The sequence below is a fragment of the Rhinolophus sinicus genome, chromosome 5 (genome assembly GCF_057876585.1).
Source record: "Rhinolophus sinicus isolate RSI-liver-muscle chromosome 5, RSI-T2T, whole genome shotgun sequence".
NCBI lineage: Eukaryota > Metazoa > Chordata > Mammalia > Chiroptera > Rhinolophidae > Rhinolophus > Rhinolophus sinicus.
In genome coordinates, this window is record NC_142505.1 from 98010866 (window position 1) to 98034027 (window position 23162).

The 23162-nt window shown below is 36.1% G+C and overlaps 1 protein-coding gene across 1 annotated transcript in view; it reads left to right on the top strand.

Moving 5' to 3' along the window:
- GABRA1 (gamma-aminobutyric acid type A receptor subunit alpha1) overlaps nt 1-21948 on the top strand; it is a 53173-nt gene extending 31225 nt beyond the window's left edge. The window contains exons 7-10 of the mRNA XM_019740787.3: nt 2681-2824; nt 12144-12296; nt 16909-17111; nt 19605-21948. Coding sequence (XP_019596346.1) covers nt 2681-2824; nt 12144-12296; nt 16909-17111; nt 19605-19916 — 812 coding nt within the window. The 3' untranslated portion in view covers nt 19917-21948. The remainder of the gene's footprint in view (nt 1-2680; nt 2825-12143; nt 12297-16908; nt 17112-19604) is intronic.
- Nucleotides 21949-23162: the final 1214 nt, after the last annotated feature.

Below are 23162 nucleotides of genomic sequence, written 5' to 3' on the forward strand. Positions count from 1 at the left end.
GAAATTACAAGAAATGATTGAATGGAATGAGAAGTTGATAATAAAACATTCTTTCCATTTACACCTAGATTAGCATCCCATTGGCAACACTTAACAAGGTGTAAAAAGACAGAGTCATGAACTGTTGCTAATGACAGTTCTACACAATAGCAAGAGCTTTAACTTGTTATGAAATATCACCAGGTCTAGAATTGGCTTCATCACTAATTACATTACCACTAAGTATCCTTTCGTGACTTTTTGAGCATTAATTAATAGAAATTCCTTACTAACAGCAGTGGAGTAGAATAAATGACATTTGGTTTTCCCACTAAGTAGCTATTCCCCCTTAAACAAGTCATTTAATGCTTCTGGGCCTCAGTTTACCATCTATAAAATAAAATAAATGACCTGTAAATTCCTTCCATATTAACATTCAATGATTCTATGTTTCCATAAACTTCATATGTCTTCTTAGGTAAGACCCTTCTATTTAAAAAACAAGTATTTATCATGATTAGAAAAACATTCTACTGAATATAGGTACCTACATTCAGTAGAACGTAGGTAAACAATATAGTTCTTTCCAAACTAGTGTGCTGTTTTCTTCAAAGGGATTTTCTTTTAAATAAATAAAGTTTTAGAGCCTCCTAATAAATGCAATCCTACTACATACAATGATGAATGCTTCAGAAAAAATTTTAAGTCAGTGAGATGTATTAACTCAATGGGAGAAATCCTTTCACAATGTATACATATATCAAATCCTCATGTTGCACACTTTAAATACTGTACAATTTTATTTGTCAATTATATCTCAATAAAGCTGATAATAGATAAATTAATTAAAGACTAGTGGAGTGAAAATATCAATGAGGACAACCACAATTTAAAAAGAAAAGACAATGATAAATTCCAGAATTATCCATTTGTCCCTTTTACATGTTCCATGAAAGAAGCAATAACTACTAAATTCTCTTAAACTTCTGGAAAAATTTCTTGTAAAAGATAACTGACTGTAAGTTGGTGTAGAAATGATACTGGGGCAGACAGGATACCCACAGAAAATCTAGGGAATACTGACTGCATTTTCTGCATCACTCAAACCAGACACAAGTGGTCACTTCAAGGAGCTTTGTTTGATTCAGAGAATGGTGCACATGACTCACATCTTTTTTTTTTTTTTTAGACATCCTCATGTTTGTGTAAAAAGGCAACCATTATTTTACATCTCATAGCTTACTTTAGACAAATATAAATTTGGACCAAACACCCAAGCCTGGTTACCCTGGGGTGGAGGTTGGGCCAAGCAGGGATACACTGACCTTTACGGGCCCTGGACACTGTGGCCTTTGTGGGCCATTCTGCCAAAAAACATGTATTAAAATTGTATTTTTAAATGGTATTTACATTTTAAACATTTATATTTAAATACTGATAGCCATGTTTCTTCTGAGTTTAAAAGAAATTAAAGGATTTCTGTAGCCACCTAAAAGTACTGTGGGCCTGGACACCATGACTACTGAGTCCAAGGCAGAGCTTGGCCAAGGGGTAAAGCTTTCACTGTAATGCCTACTTTTGCTGGCATATCTTCCTCTCAAATCCCTGGAAACACTTTGCTTTCGCTAATGTGATATCCTTTTACATTTTAATATCACTCTACAGCTAAACGGAGGAGAATACGTGCTGTCACTTCAAACTATGTGAAGTGGGTGTTTGTGACAAGAAATCAGAAAAGCTATCGAATTCCTTTTCCTTCTCCTTCCCTCTCATTCTACACGCCTCCTCCCTCAACCTGCCTGTATTCAAGATCGGGATTATGACCTGACCTCTCCATAGGAGGATGGCTAGGTTAACAATCGGCATAAAAATGAGAAGTCTAAAGTAACTCATTATCATTGGCATGATAGTAAATATCTATAAAAAGGATGATTAATTTTTAAAAAATCAGACTTCCTTTAAAATTGGATGCTCAGTAAACTGTCCATTGTTGCTTTTCACATTTATCATGACCTTCACCTAGCGTGACATAGTCTGGACCCAGGCAACCACCTCTCACCTCATGTCACCTCTCATATAGTTCACTCCAGACACACTGGCCTTCCTGTTCTTCCTCAAATTTGTCAAGCTATTTCCTGCTCTGGAGGAAGAAACTCGTTAGTTGACCTATCCAGAGAACTCTTCTCCAAGACTTAGATGGCTCATTTTCTCATTTCTGTCATGCATTTATATAAATGTCACTTCTTCGGTGACCCTCTCTGAGTCCCTTATCTAAAACAGGCCTCGGGCATCCCCTTCATTCTCGATCCCCTTACCTACTGTGTATGGCTTCACTGCATATAACAGTACTTGAATCAGACAAGCTAATAAATTATCCCTACTACTATAATGCATGTTCTGTAAGTTCAGGGAACCTTGCTTATGTTCACTACTATATGCAGGGTACTCAGGTACCCTGCAAAGGTCAAGGTACCTTGTCCTTTATAGATGCTTAATAACCATTTTTTCTAAGAATGAACAGATAACTGAATGAATGAGAAAATTGTTTCAGTTTTCCTGAACTAAGGGATATGGGCTCTCTTTTCCCAGCCTGCCCCCTGGAACCATGAGACAAAAAATATGAAGCTGAAAGCACACACCGACTAATTAGGAGAAGCAAAATGGCATAACACATGGACCGTTTTCCATTCTTTCTTTTTAGATGCTTACACAAGAGCAGAAGTTGTTTATGAGTGGACCAGGGAGCCAGCACGCTCAGTGGTGGTAGCAGAAGATGGGTCACGCCTCAACCAGTATGATCTTCTTGGACAAACAGTAGACTCTGGAATTGTTCAGTCTAGTACAGGTAAATGCTTTTTGGTTACTCCGTATATGGAGCAGGGAACATAAAGAGTTTTTCTGAGAATAATTCAGTAAGTCCTTCAATAGCACAAGTAGAAAGATAAAAAAATGCATTATACAGGGGAACAACTGAGTTGGGAATGAGTATGATCTTTATGCACGTGGGACTTTAGGCTTGTTGTTTAATGCCCTTTGCCCTTGGATCCTTTGTTTACAAAATAAATAACTGGTTCTATACGATCAGGGTAGCACAGTATTTAGGTATGTGAATGCTTGAGGAAGGATGTCTGGATTAAATTTTTACTCCTTTACCTTGCTACCATGTTTCCCCGAAAATAAGACCTAGCCGGACAATCAGCTCTAATGCATCTTTTGAAGCAAAAATTAATATAAAACTGGGTCTTATTTTACTATAATATAAGACTGGGTCTTATATAGTATTATATGATATATGATATGATATGATATGATATGATATGATATATGATATGATATGATATGATGTAATATAATGTAATACCAGGTCTTATATTAATTTTTGCTCCAACAGACGCATTAGAGCTGATTGGCTAGACCTTATTTTCAGGGAAACACAGTAGTTGTTTTTGGTACCTCACAGGGTTGTTGGAAAGGAATACATTAAATCTATGAAAAGTACTTCTCACAGTTCTGGGCACATAAAAAGCTCTTAGTAAATGTTAGCTATTAATACCCTCTAGGCCCCATTTATTGCCATGATTCAAAGTTTGTTGGTGAATTTGTAGCAGTGGTCATTACACATGCGCCACCAAGAAGCCAATTCCTTCTACAAATCCATTCGCATTTCTAGCCAAGGGTTTTTCAAGTCTAAAATCTACAGAAACATAAATATTACTGATCATTCCATTTGGGAATTATAAGTAGATGGAGTGCCATCCTTCTTAGAGTGTAATATTTTGCCAATGAAAAACTGGGAATTAGATCAAATACTAATAAGCAGCTGGATCCAACATTTTAAACTTTTGAAGTGTTTCAAGAAATAAGATTTTAGTTATACAAGTATGCATTTTGTGACTGAAATGTGATCATAGGGCCAAAAAATTATAAATAAAATTTGGGTTCTAACTATTAGGAATACTCACCCCACTAATCCCAATATTTTTAACCATGTTCAATTACTGAAAGTTTAGCAAGAGTCAACAATAACTTTTATGGCTTTAAAAAAAAATAAATTAGCTCATTCACTTTGATTTGTAATTTCTAAAGAAAGACAATTTAGTAATAAATAAGTGCAGGAGTGCTTTTATTCACAGAAAAAAAAAATCTTAGATTTCAGACTTTATATTGGGACAATGATCATTTTAACATGTTTAAGGAATAGGTCAATATATCTTACTGTAATTATTGGATAATCCCTGCTTAACGGGATCTATCTTTTGCTTGCTTTAAAGTATCCATGGCTACCATAGAAGCTCAAATATTTATGTTTCTTGTTTTTAAAAATGGAGAAGATTTTTCCTCAGCTTTGCAAATATTAGAAATGCACATGGCAGCGTGAAAAGGTCTTAGGTTTTGCAGTGAAAAAGATACACACTCGAGTCCTGGTCCTTCCCTTAGCAGCCTTGTAACTTTGTGAAAGCCATTTATCCAACCAGAAACTCTGGTCTCTTCTAAGAAGGGGGGTTCTATAATTTTGCCTTAAAGGTGAGAAAATATCAAACACTGAGCAAAGTGTTATATAATAGATGCTCAAAATGGTATTCAGTAGTTGTTGCCATAGTCCTGATAGTCCTGGAAATATCACAGAATGTGGAAAATACTGAAAAGTTTTCTTCCTCACAGGTTACATTGGAAAAGGTATTAAAATGAGTAGTGTTTACTTTTTTTAAAATCGAATGCTGCTATAAGCTGGATATTGTGTCAGGCACTAGAAAGTCAGTGGTAGACAAGGCAGAAATCGTACTCTCATGAAGTCTAAGGGAAGGCAAACACATAAGTGGTATGATCAACATTTTTGTGAGGGGAGGGGCTACATCTGTTGTGTTTTTGTTTTTTTTATCCCTATTGTTTATTATAGTAGCTGAAACAGAGGCGGCACTAAATACATATTTTAAATGAATAAATAAAAAAAGAAATAAATCCATCCTAGGATTGCTGCAGAGTTTGACTTTCACTTTGTTAATCTGTATTTGTTGGGAGCCAAATAATCACTGTGCTAGGCCCAGGACATTCAGCATAATAGACATAGAATGGTTCCTCAAAAATTCTCCACCTATTATCTCTAGAATGGAGGTTGGCAGCTGTCAGGGAAAGAGTAATTCAAGCACAGTAGAATGCATACAACAGAAGTATATACAAGCCATGGAGTTATCAGAGGAGGGAGTACCTTCATTCTAGTTCTAGCACTAGTGACCTTGACATGTCATTGACATGAGTTGAGAGAGTGGCCCAACTCATCACCACCAAGCTGGCTAGACCTCATAAATCGGGTCCATTAAAAGTCACCATTATGTGCTAAAGCAGCAAGTTTATCTGTATATAATTAAAGCTGTTTGTTGTCATTCCCATAATGAACATTGAGGGGGATGAGGAGAATAAGGAACAAATTCTCAAATGTGGAAGTTCAGTGTGACATATGTTTTTGACTCCAGAATAAGACACTGAAATACACTTCCTGTGGGTCTACTTTGGCTTATCAGAAATCTACTTTGATAGATTTCTGTGGGAGCAAACAAAGATCTTTTGTAAGGTCTTTAGTCCCATATTTCACATCTCCTTGTGGAGCCCTGAAAACATCAAAATAAATGACATTCTGGGCTATTACCTTCCTTTTTCTGCCAGAAGACTAGGAATGATGGCAGGAAAGAGCACACACATTGAGAATGATTAAATAAAGACAATCTTCTTCCATCTTAAAGTTCTCTGTAGAGAGAGAATCAATTCAGATCAACTCTTAGAAGGTTATAAGGTGTTGCCCCACTTGCTTGGAGTCTGCCATCAGATTTTGGGGAAGACAGTAAGACTTAGTTTGAAATGTAGTTATTGTCCTGGCAGAGCAAAACCTTTAGAGGCACAAAGAAGGACGAGTCCAGTCTGCTTTCAACTCCAACACAATTCTCTGTTATTAATTAATTTATTCAGTACTTCTTCTACTATTTGTCATTTACTGTGTTTGACACTGTGACTGGACCTGGAGAAGGACACATAGTCCCTGTTCTCAAGAAGCTCAGAGTTGAGTGAGATAAGTTCATAGCTAACATGTATTGGCACTGCTCTAACCTTCACTTCTAATTCTTACAACAATCCTAGGATGTAGGCATCGGTGTCCCCATTTTACAGATGGGACATAATTGAGTCCCAGAGAGGTTTAACTATTCTTCCAAGATCACATAGCAAGTGGCAGAGGTGAGATTTGAACCTGGGTAGTCTAGCTACAGAGTATATGCTGTCAACCCCATGTCATACTAGTAACAGGCAGGATAGACGAGTGTGAAAATACAACATGATGCAGCAGCATTTAAGAGTGTGGTCTCTGAAGTGATACTAGGAGGTGTGAATGCTGGCTTTACCACTTATTAACTATGACCTTTGGCAAAACATTTCTCTGTTTACATTTTCTCTTGTACTATTTGGAGATAAGAAGATCTACTTCATGAGTTACTGTGAGAATGAAATGAGAAAAATGCACATACTGCTTAGAGTATTTCACATGTAAAAATGATGTAATAGATATTAGATATTACTACTAATGATGGAGTTAGTACATGATAGCTACATGATGACATAAAGAAGAAGTCACTTCTGCTCAAAGTTATCAGGGAAGGCAGTTTGGAGCAGACCCTAGACATGGCCCCATCTCATTCTATGACACTACATTACGTTTCCTAGTGATTCCTTAGGCGAGCTCATGTAAAAACTGAGACAGGGATTAAAGGACATGAAAATACGACTTGTACTGAGAAGTAAAATGATTAAACTGTCATTAGGCATAATAATACCATAGCCAGAAAACAATAAAAATGTAATCATATGTAATTTTTTTAAAACACACAATGATGACTGCAGAGTCTTCATATTTACCTAAGTCAATAGACAGATGTGATCAAAGGAAATGTAGGTTCATCGTGCTGAATGACAAGGTCCTCTCTTCATGAATAACTATTGTTTATCCTTAGGACAGATGACCAAGAGATGGCCTCCTAGAGATGGTCTCCTCTGGATGAGTTGATTTAAGGATGACCCTGCAGGGTCAAGTAAGTGAGGAACTCAGCTGTCGTCTCTCACAGGGAGCAACAGTGGTGATGCTGTTCAACAAAGGAACCTCAGGGCTCCCACTCGGGATCTCCAGAGAAATAATTATTACCAGAAAATGGGAAAACTGGGAGGAGAAGGGGAAGACTTATATAGTTATCTGGTCAACCTATTCATATTTCGGATGAGGAGACAGGTCCAGAGAGGCTAAGTGACCTCAAACTACAACCACTGTTTCCTTATTTCTATTTCAGTACTCTTAGAAGCAGATATTAAAATACCAACACCTCCCTCAATGATATTTTTAATATCCTATTCCTCTTTAAAAGGTAGCATCTATAGAAAACACTAAGTTTAGAATACACGAAAAGAAAATAACAGCTTTACATGGAATCAATGCTCACAACAATTGTTTTCTGAACATGTGAATTGTTGTTATCTTGAGCTGAAGAGAATACATTTCTAACCTTTCTGTCTTTATACTGTAAATCTGCATGCGACTCACAATGTTTGAAAAGTATTTCCACATCCATCATTTCATTTTATCCTCACAACATCCCAGAAATCATTAAGGAAACCACTAACTCTCATTTTAATTGAACAAATGAGAAAACTAAAGTCAAAAAGTCTAAGCAAGGTATTTACCCCTGAAGTAACAAACATTTGAGACAGCAAAGAATGGAAGCCAAGTCTAAACAAACCCTCGATTCTGCTTTACGAAATTAAATTCCTGCTTATTTTCCTCCTCTCTCCTTAATGTTGTAATGTAATGTATCAGAAATATTGTCACATCTAATTTACAAGCTTCCCTCCGGGTTACATGATATACAAGAATATTTGAATTATGGTTCTTTGAAACTGTTGAATTAGAGGAAAAGAATTTGACATGCTTAGTGCATAAACACTTGATGTCTAGACATATTCTTTCAATCCAATTTAGGAGACTAATTTTTTTGTTGCGTTTTTCTTCCATTTTTAAATTATTGCAATATGATTTTGATTTTGCTGCCCTTTTCTTATTTAAACATCTTGTGCCAAAACTTGTTAGGTTTTGTTTAATTTAGGAAGATGGTTTTAAAAGATTTGAAATTGTATTCTTCCTCTAATTTGTTAGCGAGAAAATGGTCTATAAAACAAATATAATGTCAAATAATTGCTCTTCAGATCTCCAACAGCATATTCTTTGAAGAATCTTTCCAAAATGTCACGTTGTGAACAACAAAAGATGATAATGGAATATATGTAGACACTCATGTTTCTGACATTATATGAAAGATGTAATTTTTTTCTTAGAGCTGATGACATTTTGCAGGCCCCAACTGAATGAATGGTCAGGAATAATAATGCATACTCCTGGGAGGGTGAAATGTAACATGACTATGTCCACACAAGGCTGCATTTTAACAGAGTCCTGAGAAAATTGGTTTTCTGCGTTTTTCTCAAATTTGAATCAGTTATTTCTTTCAAATGACCTTGGAGACATCTCCCAAGGTATCTACAGAAATTTAAAAGAAATTACAGTTGACCCTTGAACAATGCAGGGGTGAGGGGTATTGTCCGCCCACCACCCCGCTCAGTTGAAAATCCACTTGTAACTTTTGCCCCCCAAAAAACTTCTAACAGCCTACTATTAACCAGAAGCCTTACCAGTAACATAACCAGTTGATCAACATATTTTGTACGTTTTATGTATTATATACTATAGTCTTACAATAAAGTAAGCTAGAGGAAAAAATGTTATTAAAAAATCATGAGAAAATACATTTATACTACTGTACGTATTCCATGAAAAAAATCCATGAATAAGTGAACCACTCAGTTCAAATCTGTTTTGGTTAGAGGTCAACTGTAGTTATCATTATTTTTACCCTCTGTAGTTATCATTGTATTTATTCTCCCAAAGAGAGATGCTTATGGATGGTAAGCCTCAGTGCATCCCTTCTCACCATAGGCAGGTATTAAATACTTAGGATAGAGAAGGCCATACTATATCCAAAGAATAGTGCCTCTCTTTATTTGTTTTCAGTTTGGTGGGAAGGATATAAGCATATAAACATATAAAATTTAAAATATGAGATATTATTATAAATATAAGCTATAAATAAATTTAAAGTTACTTAGTATTGATCAGTTACTGAGAGATTTAACAATAACAATTAATAATGAAGGCATACATGAATGTGTGGATGATTTCCTACTATAGAGTATATGCATTTCTTCTACCAATACTTCTAGAAATTCTAATTGGAGAAAAGAAAGAAGAAAATGGTGAAAAGAACTAAAATTTATTTTAAAACTCTTCTGTAGCATGATCTGAAGTAGAGCTTTTATTCTTTATTATCCCTATGATGTAATTCTCAGTGTTTTATAGATGAGGAAACTGAGCATCAGCTAATTTAAGTAAGAAAATAGCATATCTTAGTTTTCAACCAAAATTTATTTGCTTCCAAAGCTAATAAACTTTCCTCGATATCGTGTTTCCCCCAAAACAAGATTTAGCCAGACCATCAGCTCTAATGCATCTTTTGGAGCAAAAATTAATATAAGATCCGGAGTTATATTATACTATATTATATTATATTATATTATATTATATTATATTATATTAGACCTGGTCTTACATTACAGTAAAATAACACCGGGTCTTATATTAATTTTTGCTCCAAAAGATGCATTAGAGCTGATCGTCCGGTTAGGTGTTATTTTCCAGGAATGATGGTAGTACATTTCTTCCTATTCCACTATGGACTGAGAACCCATAAATGAACAACATATTCAGCATCAGGAGATGTCAAGTAGAGAATTTTGTAGGTCGAGCTACTGCGATGTGAAAATGTGTGGCGAGACATGAGACATGATACTGAAATGCATATTAGAGTTATGATGTAGGGAGTCTTGAATAGAGGTTAGGGAGTTTGCCTGTTAGTATATTACACTGGAGACATTGTTGTATGTCACATTAGGGAGAGTGTTTGCTGGTGGCGTCTAGTGGACAGAGGCGAGCCAGGTATGTGGCTAAATATCCTACAATACACAGGCCATTCCCCACAACAAATAATTATGAGATACGGTATAAAATATCAATAGTGTGGAGGTTGAGAAGCTCTGATGTAGATAATGGGAATGCATTAAGGTAGTGTAAGGTATTTACATATGCTTTGAAAAGATCACTCTGGCATCAAAATTGAGAAAAAATCAGAGTTAGGACATGACTGGAGACAAACAAGACACTTAATAGTTTGCTGTAAGAACTCTACAAAGGAGATAAGAGCAGTGACCACAAGATAACAGATAGACTGAGAGATACCACCCAGGTAACATTAAAATTGTGATGATCAACTGATTCCTTGCTCTTTCTTTCCAAAGCCGTACTTAACATTTAAAGATTAATTCCAGGGTTTTAGCCTGACTGAACAGGCACGTGACTGTACCATTAATTAAGAGAAGGACACAAAGTGGAAAAGCAGCACTGTTATATATATTGGTCATTATTTTTTATGGGAAAGGTGAATTAATGACAGTTAACATATTTAGTTGGTGAAAAAATAGTGAAAAATTAGTATTTAAATGTATTAGTGAAAAATCAATATCTACGAGATGTCTTGTAAATATTTTAAAAAACTGAGCTGTGACTTAGAGAGTAATGTCACTGAGAGATGTAGATTAGGCAGCCATCTGGATAAAAGTGCCACTAGGAGCAGAGGTGAGAAGGAAAATTTCTTATTAGAGTCAAGAAAAAAATGGGAAAGAAAGCTGACGACAGAACTACACCAGGAACTTCTACATTTACTTTGCAGAAAGATGAAGATTAGTGCCTAGCAGAAAAAAACTCAATATGTGAGTTATCAAAAGAAACTAAAAGTGAAAGATAAAGGGAAACGAGGAATCAAGACTGTGCTATCAAGACGGTAGGGGCAGTCGGCATTATTTAATTCTCAACGCCGCAAAGAAGGTGAGCAGCCAACTTGAAGACAGATCTCCTTGAAGGCTGACATCTTCAGTTATGGGTATTAAGAAGTCATGAGCAGTTTTAGCCACACTATAGGACCTAAAGATGGATGGCCATGGTCGGAGACATAAATCCCAGGTTGAGTAGGAAAAAGTTTGGAGTTGAATGATAATGGTAGAGAAATGTAAATACCAAGGAGAGTAATGTTTCCTTAGCGAAACTACACGTATTTCTCTCTTACTCACAGGTAGCTAAGCTTACATTCAGAGTAAATAAAGCTAAAAACTTATAAGATTTGTGATTGAAAAAAATGAAACATCAATTTGAAAACAAACAAACAAACAAACAATCAAACAAAAACTGTCCTGCAATTTGGGTTGTGTGTCTACTGCCTTTGACCGTCACATGAAACCAGACTTGGGCGTGTATATAAGGTCCATGGAGAGTACCTAGCTAGTCCACGGTTTCCCAGACCAGGCTATGAATTGGGACAATCTCAAAAGCTGGCCCCACCTCAAAGAATACTTTGTGTATCGAGGTGGGATCTGAAGAGCTGCATGTCTTAAAATCTTCCCAGGTGAATTCAAAAGGTATTTTGAGAAACGCTGGACTCTCTCCCACTCTCTTCATTTTGAAGATCAGACTAAAACTAAATGACTTACCCGAAGTCAGAGAGCTCCTGAAAGGGAGTTCTGGAGCAAAAATTCAGCTCTCCTGACCTGGACACCAGAGCTCCTTCTCTGAAGAGCCTGACTCTTCCTTGCAGTGGCCACACTGGGGATGTGCTCTGCCTAACCTAGTGGTGTACTCGTATGTCATCAGGAACTAGCACACAGCCTCCGTGGCCATTAAAGACAATCCGTGAATATATGTCTGAAATGTATGGTTTGCATTAGATTGTAACACTATTCATGAACCCACTGTTACCTCAATCTCACCCTCAGAGACGTTTTGGTGTGTTTTTAAAATGTTTTTTTTTTTTTTTTCCTTCCCTGGTAAAACGTGTTTCTCTTCAAGAACCAGAAATTACATGGAGAAATGATGTGTCAAACCTCCAGGTCTTTGCTGCTCATAGAAAACCTCAGAGATTAACTTTTTTTCAAGGTCAAAATTGTTCAACCTTACTGTCTGTTTCACCCTCTAGGAGAATATGTTGTTATGACTACTCATTTCCACTTGAAAAGAAAGATTGGCTACTTTGTTATTCAAACATACCTGCCATGCATAATGACAGTTATTCTGTCCCAAGTCTCCTTCTGGCTCAACAGAGAGTCTGTGCCAGCGAGGACAGTCTTTGGTAAGTGCCAATCAAGACTTGCATGGAAGGGTCTGGAGGGCAAGTTATACCATACTGGTGACACTGCAAATGGAATGAAAAAATAATTATACATTAAAATCTGAAGTTAGTACAACAGAAAGATTCAAGGATTTACCATTGTCATCATGGTTATGATTTTATTTTTAATTTTTCCTTAAACTGCAAGCTGCTTTCATGCATGTAAAACAGTGGGATTAATGAACATTAGACTTGATATTTTGGGAGAGAAATGGAATGAAGCGGGTATAAGATGCATCATACTATTTTAAAAATATACACATATAAAGACATTAATATTTAAATCAGACTTTTAGAATCTGTAATCATTCATCGGTGCATTTTTGGAGAATCTGAGAAAATGTCAACAGAACTACTTACTTACATATATGAAAGCATAGGTATCCTATGCAGGGAGAGCTCAGCAATGACCAGTACAGGAAGACTTCACTTACCTAATGTGTACACTTCTAAAGAGTTACCAATATATATATTTTCCTATTAAAATGGTTTAAATACCCCAGATACTTCCAGTTAAGGCAATCTAATGTAAAATTGCTTAAAGAGTAATAACCTTTACTAATAGGAAAAGTCACCCCTAATTTATTATTTTAGACATTTGTATTTCATATAAAGAGGTACTCCCTACTTATATCATAGCAGACTATCGTAACTGTACTTTTCAAGACTGATATAAACAAAAGATTCCATTACCTTAAACTGATTGATTCATTCATTCACTCAGTGAATTTTTATTTGAAACCCTTCTATGTGCTAGGCACGAAATGCAGCAGTGACCTTAACATAAACCACTCCCCTCATGAACGTTACTATTCTGGAGCTTAACATTTGAATAACAATCAAATCATATATACTATTGATTCAGTGCTCTTACAGCAGGCTCTGTTCTGTGAACAAATCTACACTATCGTACTTAACACTCTGCACTATTATTACCCCTGTGTTATGGATGAGAAAGCTAAGGAACGAGAGATTTAGTAACCTGCCCAAGGTCCAAAGCTAGTAGGTGAAGGAGTCTAGAGTAACATCCAGACTCCAAGCTCTAGAGTCTGTCCCCTTAATGACCATGCTGCACCACCTCCAACATGCCCTCCAGCTGCAAGGTCAAGACACGGAATGGGGCTGTTCTGGGCAACATCATTCCCTTAGACATAACAACCACATATTCATTGGTGAAACATGCAATTATCAAGGTTCATTCCAAAAATATCAACTAGTCACAGACTACATTTAAGAGCTTTTACTACAGAATCAAAGCCTAAAGAAGTTTATAATCTAAACTGAAGATTATTCATGTACAAAGATCCCTATGACATCATCCTTCAATAATATGCAAGGTATGAAAAATCAGTTATCACAGGAGAAAAAAGCAAGGCTCTGCTAAAAGTACCCAGAAAGATTATTTTTTCCTGAACATAGCAAGTTGCTTCCAGGTTGAACATCATCAAATCTTTGCTCTGACAATAAGATCCAGATTGAGGCCAACTGCAGAGCAAAAGAGTAGTTCACTTCAAACTCTTTTATTTTCCTTATTACTGTGTGTCAATATTAACTAGCATTGACGCCACTTATTAGAACTGAAGATTGAACTCTTATCAAGATACTCACTTCTGTGTGTATATGTCGTCTGGAACCTTTATTCACTAGAAATTTAAAAATATTAAAACACAGAAGATGTTTGTTTTATGTAGAATGAGCCTACCGCTCTAGTGAAAAAGGTTTATTGCTGTTGTCATTATTGTTTTAATGCTCACTTTCTGCACTCTCACCCCAATGAATCTGACCCTTTATTTTTGGAAATTCTCTAAAGCATTTTGGAATGTTTTAGAAAAAAAAAAATCGCTTTTAACATTTTCAGCAACATAATATATCAGGCAACTCCTGCCCTTTTGGTGAACATAACTGCAAATCTGTAAACTCAGCTGTGGCAAGTCTGTCTATCAAGTTATATATTTCTAATGTTTTAAGTTCAATAAAATCACAAATACAATTTTACAAGAACTTTTAGCCTTTTAACATTTATTTAGTACATATGTTTCTATTCTTTTTAGTCTGAACTCAGCATATTCTTCTGAGCTGCCTGAGACGCCTGAGAGGGTCATGGGTATTTAAAGAAATACAAAAATAAAAAATGTTGTACTTTATAACAGTTTACTAAAAGGCATTCAGAATGAAACAAAGCTGAAGCCTGTTTTGTGTCCTAAAACATCACGTTCCGGACCTTCAGTGCTCTCATTTGGAGACAATGTGGTTGTGAAATTTTGCTGCCAGACAGATCCAAGTTTTAGGTTCAATTTTCATTTTTTAAGCTTCAGTTGCATACAAGAGAAGAGTACAATTAAAGTAAAATTATGTTGTTTAAAAGACCTTCATCTTTTAAAATAAAAGAGAAAAATAAAGTATGTAAATTGTCAGGATCAGTACCTGGAACTTAATAGATGCTCAATTCACTTTTGTTCCTTTTCCCTATAGCAAGGATAAGAACACACACGCGTGTACACGCACGCACACACACACCCCTCTTGATGCTATTCTTAACTGCTTTTAATGTATGCATACATTTGGTTTAAGAACACATATTCCCACATGACTTCTGACAGCTGCTGACATAAACTAAAATTCAAAAAAAAAATGGAATTCACTGTAACAGCAATTTATCCAAAAGGACTGAAGTTGTCAATAATATAATAGTAATCATTAACTTTGCCCTTAGTAAACATCAGACTAAGTACTAAACATTTCATTACCTTATTTTGCTTAATACTCACAATAGCCCTATGAGTTAGACTTACTGAAATTAATTTACAAGAAAATAATTATAAAAAAACAAAACTGAAGCTCGGGAATGTGAAGCAATTTTCCCAAGGTCACTCAGCAATTATAGAGCTGGGATGTGAAACTGGGTTGCTCTGTTCCCCAAATACTGACATTTAATTACCTTGATCTTTGCTCAAGTTAATATTGATATGAAAATTGGGGGGTTGTTTTCCAGGCAATACTCTTTACACCATTTGTTGGTTATGTAATATGAATAATGCCCCAGAACTTTCTGTACCACCACCAAAGTTCAAAGCAAATCTATTCTCTACACATTTGATCATCTATCAAAACTATGATCAAATAAAAATCTCAAGGTTTCTTCTTAATCCTATCACTTTTTAATATAGTTACAAAGATCTACCTTGAAATTCATAGAAAACTAGGGAATGTTGGATGGTTTAAAGCAACTTAGAAAAATTAGCCACCTACAAGCTCTGTAACCCTACTGTCTAAACATTAATCAAAAGAGGGAATCATAGATATGAATTTTAGACAGATGGGATGACAGTATGTTCTATTCTAATAATTTATGTCTTTAAAATGTTTTTACATATTATTACATTTAATCCTCAAATAATCTTATGAATGGCTGTGCAGAAATTTCTTCTTTTCAAGTGTCAACAATGATAGAGACAGTCAAGAGAATGAAGCCGGTATCATCCCATTTACAAACAGGAAGACTGAGGTCCCCAGAAGTTAACTGACTTACTCAGGCCATAGAGCTAATGAGTGGCGAGGTTAGGACTAGTCACTGGAAGAGGTCAGGACTGTTTCCACACTGTGCATCCGGTGCTACCCTCACTCGGTTACTGTGAATTGCTTTTTCTACATTTTCAAATGGCTTAAAAAGAACCTTAAAATAGTCTAACTGGTACAGTGCATTTTCATATAGTAGGTTGATAGTATTAATTTGTTAAATGAACATTAATGGATATAATCACTTATATACCAACTCATATAATTATCTAAATAAACTAAAAACAACTGACTTGAAAACTGTTTTGAATATATGTAATTCTAATCACTAGCATGGATTCACAGAACCGGGAAGATGAGGCAACATTAACAAAAAGGGAGAGACTGTAGACATTTAAATCAGACAGACTTGCGCTCAAATTTTGGTTTTGCCACTTCTGAGATGCGTAACCTCATGCAAGTTACATTCAACTTATTTCAGGAATTTATTCAAAAGAGTAGTTATTTTGGAATCAGGGGGGAAATAGTATAAAAGCAGAAGTGTTCATAATGTAACACAATACTATCCTCAGATAATTCAATTATCTATCCATTTTCAATTATCAAGAAGCTACTGGTTTCCCGGTTTATACATTTAGGGCACATAGTTAGAATATTAAACAGAGCTGAGGATACAATGATTTCTTATGGATAGAGAAACAAAGATCTACGCTTTCTATTTCAAAGAGTCGGGGGCAGTGAGGGAATAGTATTTTCTGTTCTACCCAGGGCACTATGTTCAAGATGCCCATTTAAAGTTACTATTTTTTCAACAGCTCCTCCTTAATAGCAAAGCAGTTTGTCCCTCCAAGAGATCCCTCAGCACTGCCACACCAGGAACTGCAAACTACACTGGGGTTAAATTACAACTCATCCATGCCAAACCAACATGGGGTGAACACGGAAACACACTCTGTCCATTTGTACTGTTGGTTTCCCTTTGTGCAAGAGAGCTGACCTTCAGTGATGAAATGGTACAGTATGTATCTAAAAATTCACTTAATTTCTTTCTTTCCAGGAGTGACAACTGTGCTTACCATGACCACGTTGAGTATCAGTGCAAGAAATTCCCTCCCTAAAGTGGCTTATGCGACGGCTATGGATTGGTTCATCGCTGTGTGCTATGCATTTGTGTTCTCAGCTCTCATCGAGTTTGCCACCGTAAACTATTTCACCAAGAGAGGGTATGCATGGGACGGCAAAAGTGTGGTTCCAGAAAAGGTAAATGCTTTAATAGTCCGTGTGATATAGCACTGATAGCTCTTTTTAAACATATTAGATGCAATATTTGTTCTTAGGGAAATGGAAGAAGACTGCAGAAAGAGGGTAACGGCTTCTTTTTTCTTACTGCATAAATGATTAAGTGCTATGATAATTTTGTTACTGCTAAGGAGAGGTTGGTTGAGTGGGCAGATGTGCTGAGTACAGTGAAGGAGATAAAGGAGAGACACAAAGGTAAACATTTCTACTCACATATGCTTTCCTACATTCTCTTGATCTGAGAAGATTTTTAACAAAACTGACATACGAGCAAATACACTTACACCACTATAATTTTTATAACTTGAAAATCATAGACTTTTGGTTACTTTTTGAGCCTAATAATTTTGGTCATATATTTTATTACTATAATGCCTCAATTTACTTGATTTTGCAAAAGGCATTACCTCCTATTTTCAGTGAATCCAAGGGCAGGAAACATTTTCTCTTTCCAAAATACAAGTTTGCTCTAAGGATCATAACACAGAGAAATCACAGAAAAATTCTTCATTGTAGAAAATTACCAAGTCAGTATTCCACTGTTCTCCTCAATTAGAACCTATTTTAGAGTGTATTTTAAAGCACAGTTGGGGAGGGTGTTTCTACTTCTGAGATTTGAAGGAAAAACATGTCAGAATGCAAGTGTGCCATGGGATGGTGGGAAGAAGGGCAAAGTCAGAGTCACAGCGATTGTAAAGACATAGAGAAGAGGAACAATCCAGGAGGAGTCAGTCTACAGTATCTGTCCCCAAATCCTGGGCTACAGAATGCTATCCTCCTGTGACAGTCCCTGAAAATACAATTAATGTGGTCCAACGCACTTGAATGATGCTGAAAACTATCAGAGAGCAACAGAACGTTAAACACCCTGAGCGGCTCTATAGTACAGAAATCAGATGAACGGTGTTTCTCCCACAACTCCGCAAATGTACTAGGGGAGAGAATCCTTTGTGTTGGAAATACTGACCATCTTTAATAGCATCTAAAGTGTTACATCAGTGGTAAGATGTACCACTTATGTATCTGAAAGAAAATATGCCGCCAAGTAAAGGCTCTTTTAGGTTTACTCCTCAGCCACAGATGAATCCGTTGAACACCCCCATGATCTACAGGAGTAAAGGCAAAGAGGGTTCTGTATGGGATGCACTACCACAGCCCACATGTAGCAGAACCTGGCCCTCCATGTTTTAGAAATGTTTCCATGACAGAAACCCTACGTAACGCCTGTCATCAATTATCGCATAGATAACATTGATGAGCAGCTAACACTGAGCAAGAACTGGATTCAGGATACCCTGAATAACCCTGCTTTATCATTTGCCCACCTGAAACAGGGGGAGAAGAGGAAAATAATAATTGGCTCAGCAATTTATTGCTGCAAAACTAACCATCCCAAAGTTAGTGACCTGAAAGAACAACCACGCATTTGGGCTGGGAAGAGCCTGGTGGTACTTCCAGGAGCCGACCCTGGGCTCACTCATGTGGCTGCAGTGAAACAGAGGCTCCCCCAGGGTGGGAAAATCCACAAGGGCCTCTCACGTGTGGGGCCTGATGCTGGCTGGGCCTCTCACTGCACATGGTCTCTGTCACTCCACAGTCTAGGTCAGGCTTCTTCCCTGGGCAGTGGCTGGTTTCCAGAGGGTAAAGGCTGAGGTTGCCAAGCTGCTGGAGGACAGGCTCCTAAGCTGGAACCGCATCACTGCCAAAGTCACACGTCCATTTGTAGATCCAATGGGTGGGGAAATAGACTCCACCTTTGGATAGGAAAGCCTTGGAAGTATTTTGTACCTATAGTCCCAGCTTTATCCAGATGTAACTGACACATATCATCAGGTAAGCTTAAAGTATACAATGTGGGTGATTCGATACATTTACGTATTGTGAATTGATTATCCTCACAGCATTATCTACCATCTCCACCCCATCATAGTTACCATGTCTTTTTGTGGTGAGAGCATTTAAGATCTATTCTCAGTCACAGGGATGTAAAGTACAACACAGGGGAAAGAGTAAACAATATAGTAATTAACTATGTATGGTGCCAGGTGGGTACTAGACCTATCGGGGGTATCACTTTGTAAATTATATAAATGTCTAACCACTATGCTGTACACCTGTAACTAATGTAAAATAATACTGAATGCCAACTGTAAGTGAAAAATAACAAAAAGTTTTAAAAATCTATTCTCTTAGTAACATTCCAATATATGATACAGTATTATCAGCTGTTAGCATCATGCTGCACATTAGATCCCCCGAATTGTTAATCTTATAACTGGATATTGGTGTCTGCATTTTTAATGCATCCCAATAATACAGGAATAGGTGACATTTCTTAGATTTTAAATAAAGCACAGATGTGGCTTCCAAAGTAAAGGTCACGTTGCCCAGCAACTTATAAACTTGCTTCTCACCGTTTACTAAACAAAATGCTTTTATTCTTTCCTCCTACAGCCGAAGAAAGTGAAGGATCCTCTTATTAAGAAAAACAACACTTATGCTCCGACAGCAACCAGCTACACCCCTAATTTGGCCAGGGGTGACCCTGGCTTGGCCACCATTGCTAAAAGTGCAACCATAGAACCCAAAGAAGTCAAGCCAGAAACAAAACCACCAGAACCCAAGAAAACCTTTAACAGTGTCAGCAAAATTGACCGGCTATCAAGAATAGCCTTCCCGCTGCTATTTGGAATCTTTAACTTGGTGTACTGGGCTACATATTTAAACAGAGAGCCTCAACTAAAAGCCCCCACCCCACATCAATAGATCCTTTTATTCGCATTCTGTTGTTCCGTCCTCTGCACTGGGAATTGCTTTCTGTTCTCAACGCAGTAATTCCCATCTGCTTTATTGCCTCTGTCTTAAAGAATTTGAAGGTTTCCTTATTTCCATAATTCATACAAGAACAACAGACCCCTGACTGGCAGTCCAGAGCAGAGCAGAGTATGCAGCTGAGAGACAGGATTCTGGGAGAGAGAGAGAAAGAGAGAGAGCGCAAAATCCCAACAGAAGGAGACAGAAAGAGAAAGAGAGGGAAGGAGGATGAAGTAGGTCCAAAGATATGAGGAAAAGTAGAAGAAAAAAACAACAACAATTACTCCAGGTCATCTGTAGATATATATTTCCAAATATTCTAAAAAAAGAAAAAGAAAGAAGATACTGTATATGTCAAAAATATTTTTATGTGAAGGTGTTTAAAATAAATTATAAATGTTTAATGCAGAAAAATTTTAAAGAATTGATGTCTTTATTACACAAACAATGGTGTGCATACATTTTGTTTTGTTTTTTAAACTGAGGTATAACTTTAACATTTTGTTTCCAAAGCTAATGTTCCCTATCCTTTCTCCTTTTACAAATGCCTAATATGTTATTTTGTTGCTAAATACTATTTTAAATTTCATGGACATTGCATAGGCAAAGGGGCAGTTCCTCACTGTACAGCACATTTAATCCAATGGAGAGAAATGCTTTAAATAGGCTATTTTGCAATCATCTGAGTTTTTAATCACCAGTCTTGATGAGGAATCGTTTTAACAGAAATATACACTCAATAAAAACTAAAAAAGAAAAAAATAATAATTTTAAAAAGATTCCCTTTCCCACCCTGTCTATTTCCAGACAGCACATAGGTCCAATAATCACTTGATTCTCATTATGAAGATGTTTTTAGAAGGGCAAAAATATTTTGCAAGCTCTAGAATTGTTGAATGTATTATTTTATATAACAGTACATTAAAAGCTTTAGATTGAAATTTATGACTAGTAAAAATAGAATATATAAATTATACATGTAAATATACAGCATGAGATTGTACATTTTTTACTTTTTTTTAAAGTTGTGTTCTTAAAATATTGTGTAAGACTCACCGCTCTTAGCTGTTAGAATGTTGTTAAGCGCTATGGAAATACCATTAGAGCCTGCATTTAAGACCAGAACAGCTTGCAGGGATCAGATGGAACTTAAGATATACACGTATGAAGTCCACTAACACAGGGAAAGCTTACAGTTTTAAACTGTTGTCCGATGGACAGCAGCAAGTCAGTTTCTATGTACTCAAGTTATGCCACATTTCCCTATCTGAGGCTCTTGTAATATAGAAAAAACATGGAAAGCATTAGTGGGAGCTAGAAAATCAACTGTATATTATTGCTATCTTTGCTGATACCAACTATTTCAACAAGTGTTGTACCATATGTAGCATTAAATTTAAAAAAAATATATATGAAGGAATGTACAGAATAGCTTTTATTGAGTAACATTATTAGATTTCATTTATACTGTAGCAATATATTTGTAGGTATACTATGTAAGGGCTTTAACTGCAAGAGGTCCATTAATGCTCCCTATGAAAATTTTAGTCTGTTCCACTATTTCCCAGATGTTTTAGAGATAAATATTTATGCAGAAGGTATTTTTGAAGTCTCCTTTTGTCTGATAGAGTTGCAGAGATATTTAAAATTAGCATCCAGAATTCCTAGGTCATGGTCTAGACATATTTAAAATACTACAACATAAACCTATCAGCATAATTGCCAAATATGACACTTGGGATCCATACCCAAGCTTAGAGCAATGTATTTTCTCAAAAAGCTGCTATCCAATGATGTAGGAAAATACACTGTGTTTTCCTAAACAAACTCCGGTTTTCTTTTTAAATGCGCTTTATTGTTTGATTTGGTCCTGCCTAAATTCGATGAGCTAGGCCAACAAAGGCTGAACCGAGGATGTTGCATCCTCTGGTATCTTGTGTAGATATCATGTATAGAAAATAAAATAAAATATGGCTCTAACTTCCGTGTTGCTGTTTATCTTGTTATTTTTCGGCGTTAACCTAACGTGTTTATTGAGAGCATTTTATCTTCCAGAGTCCTCATGGCTAACATTTGGTCTGTATTTTGCTCATTAGATGTGAATATTTATTAGTCTGCTTTCTGCTATGCAATGACTGCATTTCTATCATTTCTTAGTTTGTTAGTATATGTGGATAGTATTCTATTATATAAATTGATTGCACAATTTATCAAAGACAAATTATTCCATGTACCTTTTCTACAGTGCTTTGCTAAACCATGTAATACTAGTTAAGTCTTCCTTGAAACACACTCTTATAGAGGACAGTTCCTGTTTACTCCCAGGAATATTTTTTAAAAGATGACACTGAATGTTTATTGCACCTTAGTGCAGTGAAGTGGCAATAAAACCTAACATGAATTGAGGTTGTTTATGGCAGGTGCATGTATTGCTTTACAAAGTTTAGCAAAAGCTCTTAATTTTATGTCATACTGTATTCTATTACAATAATAAAGCTATTATTCAATAACAAGATGAAATGTTTGACTCTCTTTTTCATATTATCAATAAGATCTGCCATTGCCCTGTTTTAAAACATTTTCCAGCAGGAGCAACCTGAAAGTGCCAAGTGCTAGCAGGAATCTAGGCTACGCAGAAGATTCTTGAAGATTTAGCAATAGTATGATCCTAGACTATCATTTTAAAGTATCCTAAACTATAACTTTAAAAGAAGAAGAATTAGTCAACACCTGGTATCTGGTGTTACCAAGTAGCACTTCAACTTAGAATATATAAAACATTAAAAGAACAAAATCAAAATGCTGAAATGACAGATTTTGTTCATATTTATAGTTAATGCGGCAAATTTGTTTTCTAATCTACTCTACAGAGACTCTGGTCTAATTGTTTTGGGGGAGGAGTCTGAGCATCATAGTTTTATTTAAAAGCTCCCCTGGAGCTCTTACATTCCTTGATGTTTCTACAACCACAAAGTCAAATGAAAGTACAGAATACTTATAGTTACTTGAAAGACAACAGAAAAATGATTTCAATGATAGGCATAAAACTGTACCTATTTTCTACAGACAAGACCCGTGAGACAAAATCTTTTTTGTGTCAATGGTGGCCAGGTGAAAATAAATTGCAGTTCTACAAATAAAACATGCATTTTCCTAATTAGTTATTCAGGACTTGGCATAATCATTAATTTTAAAATT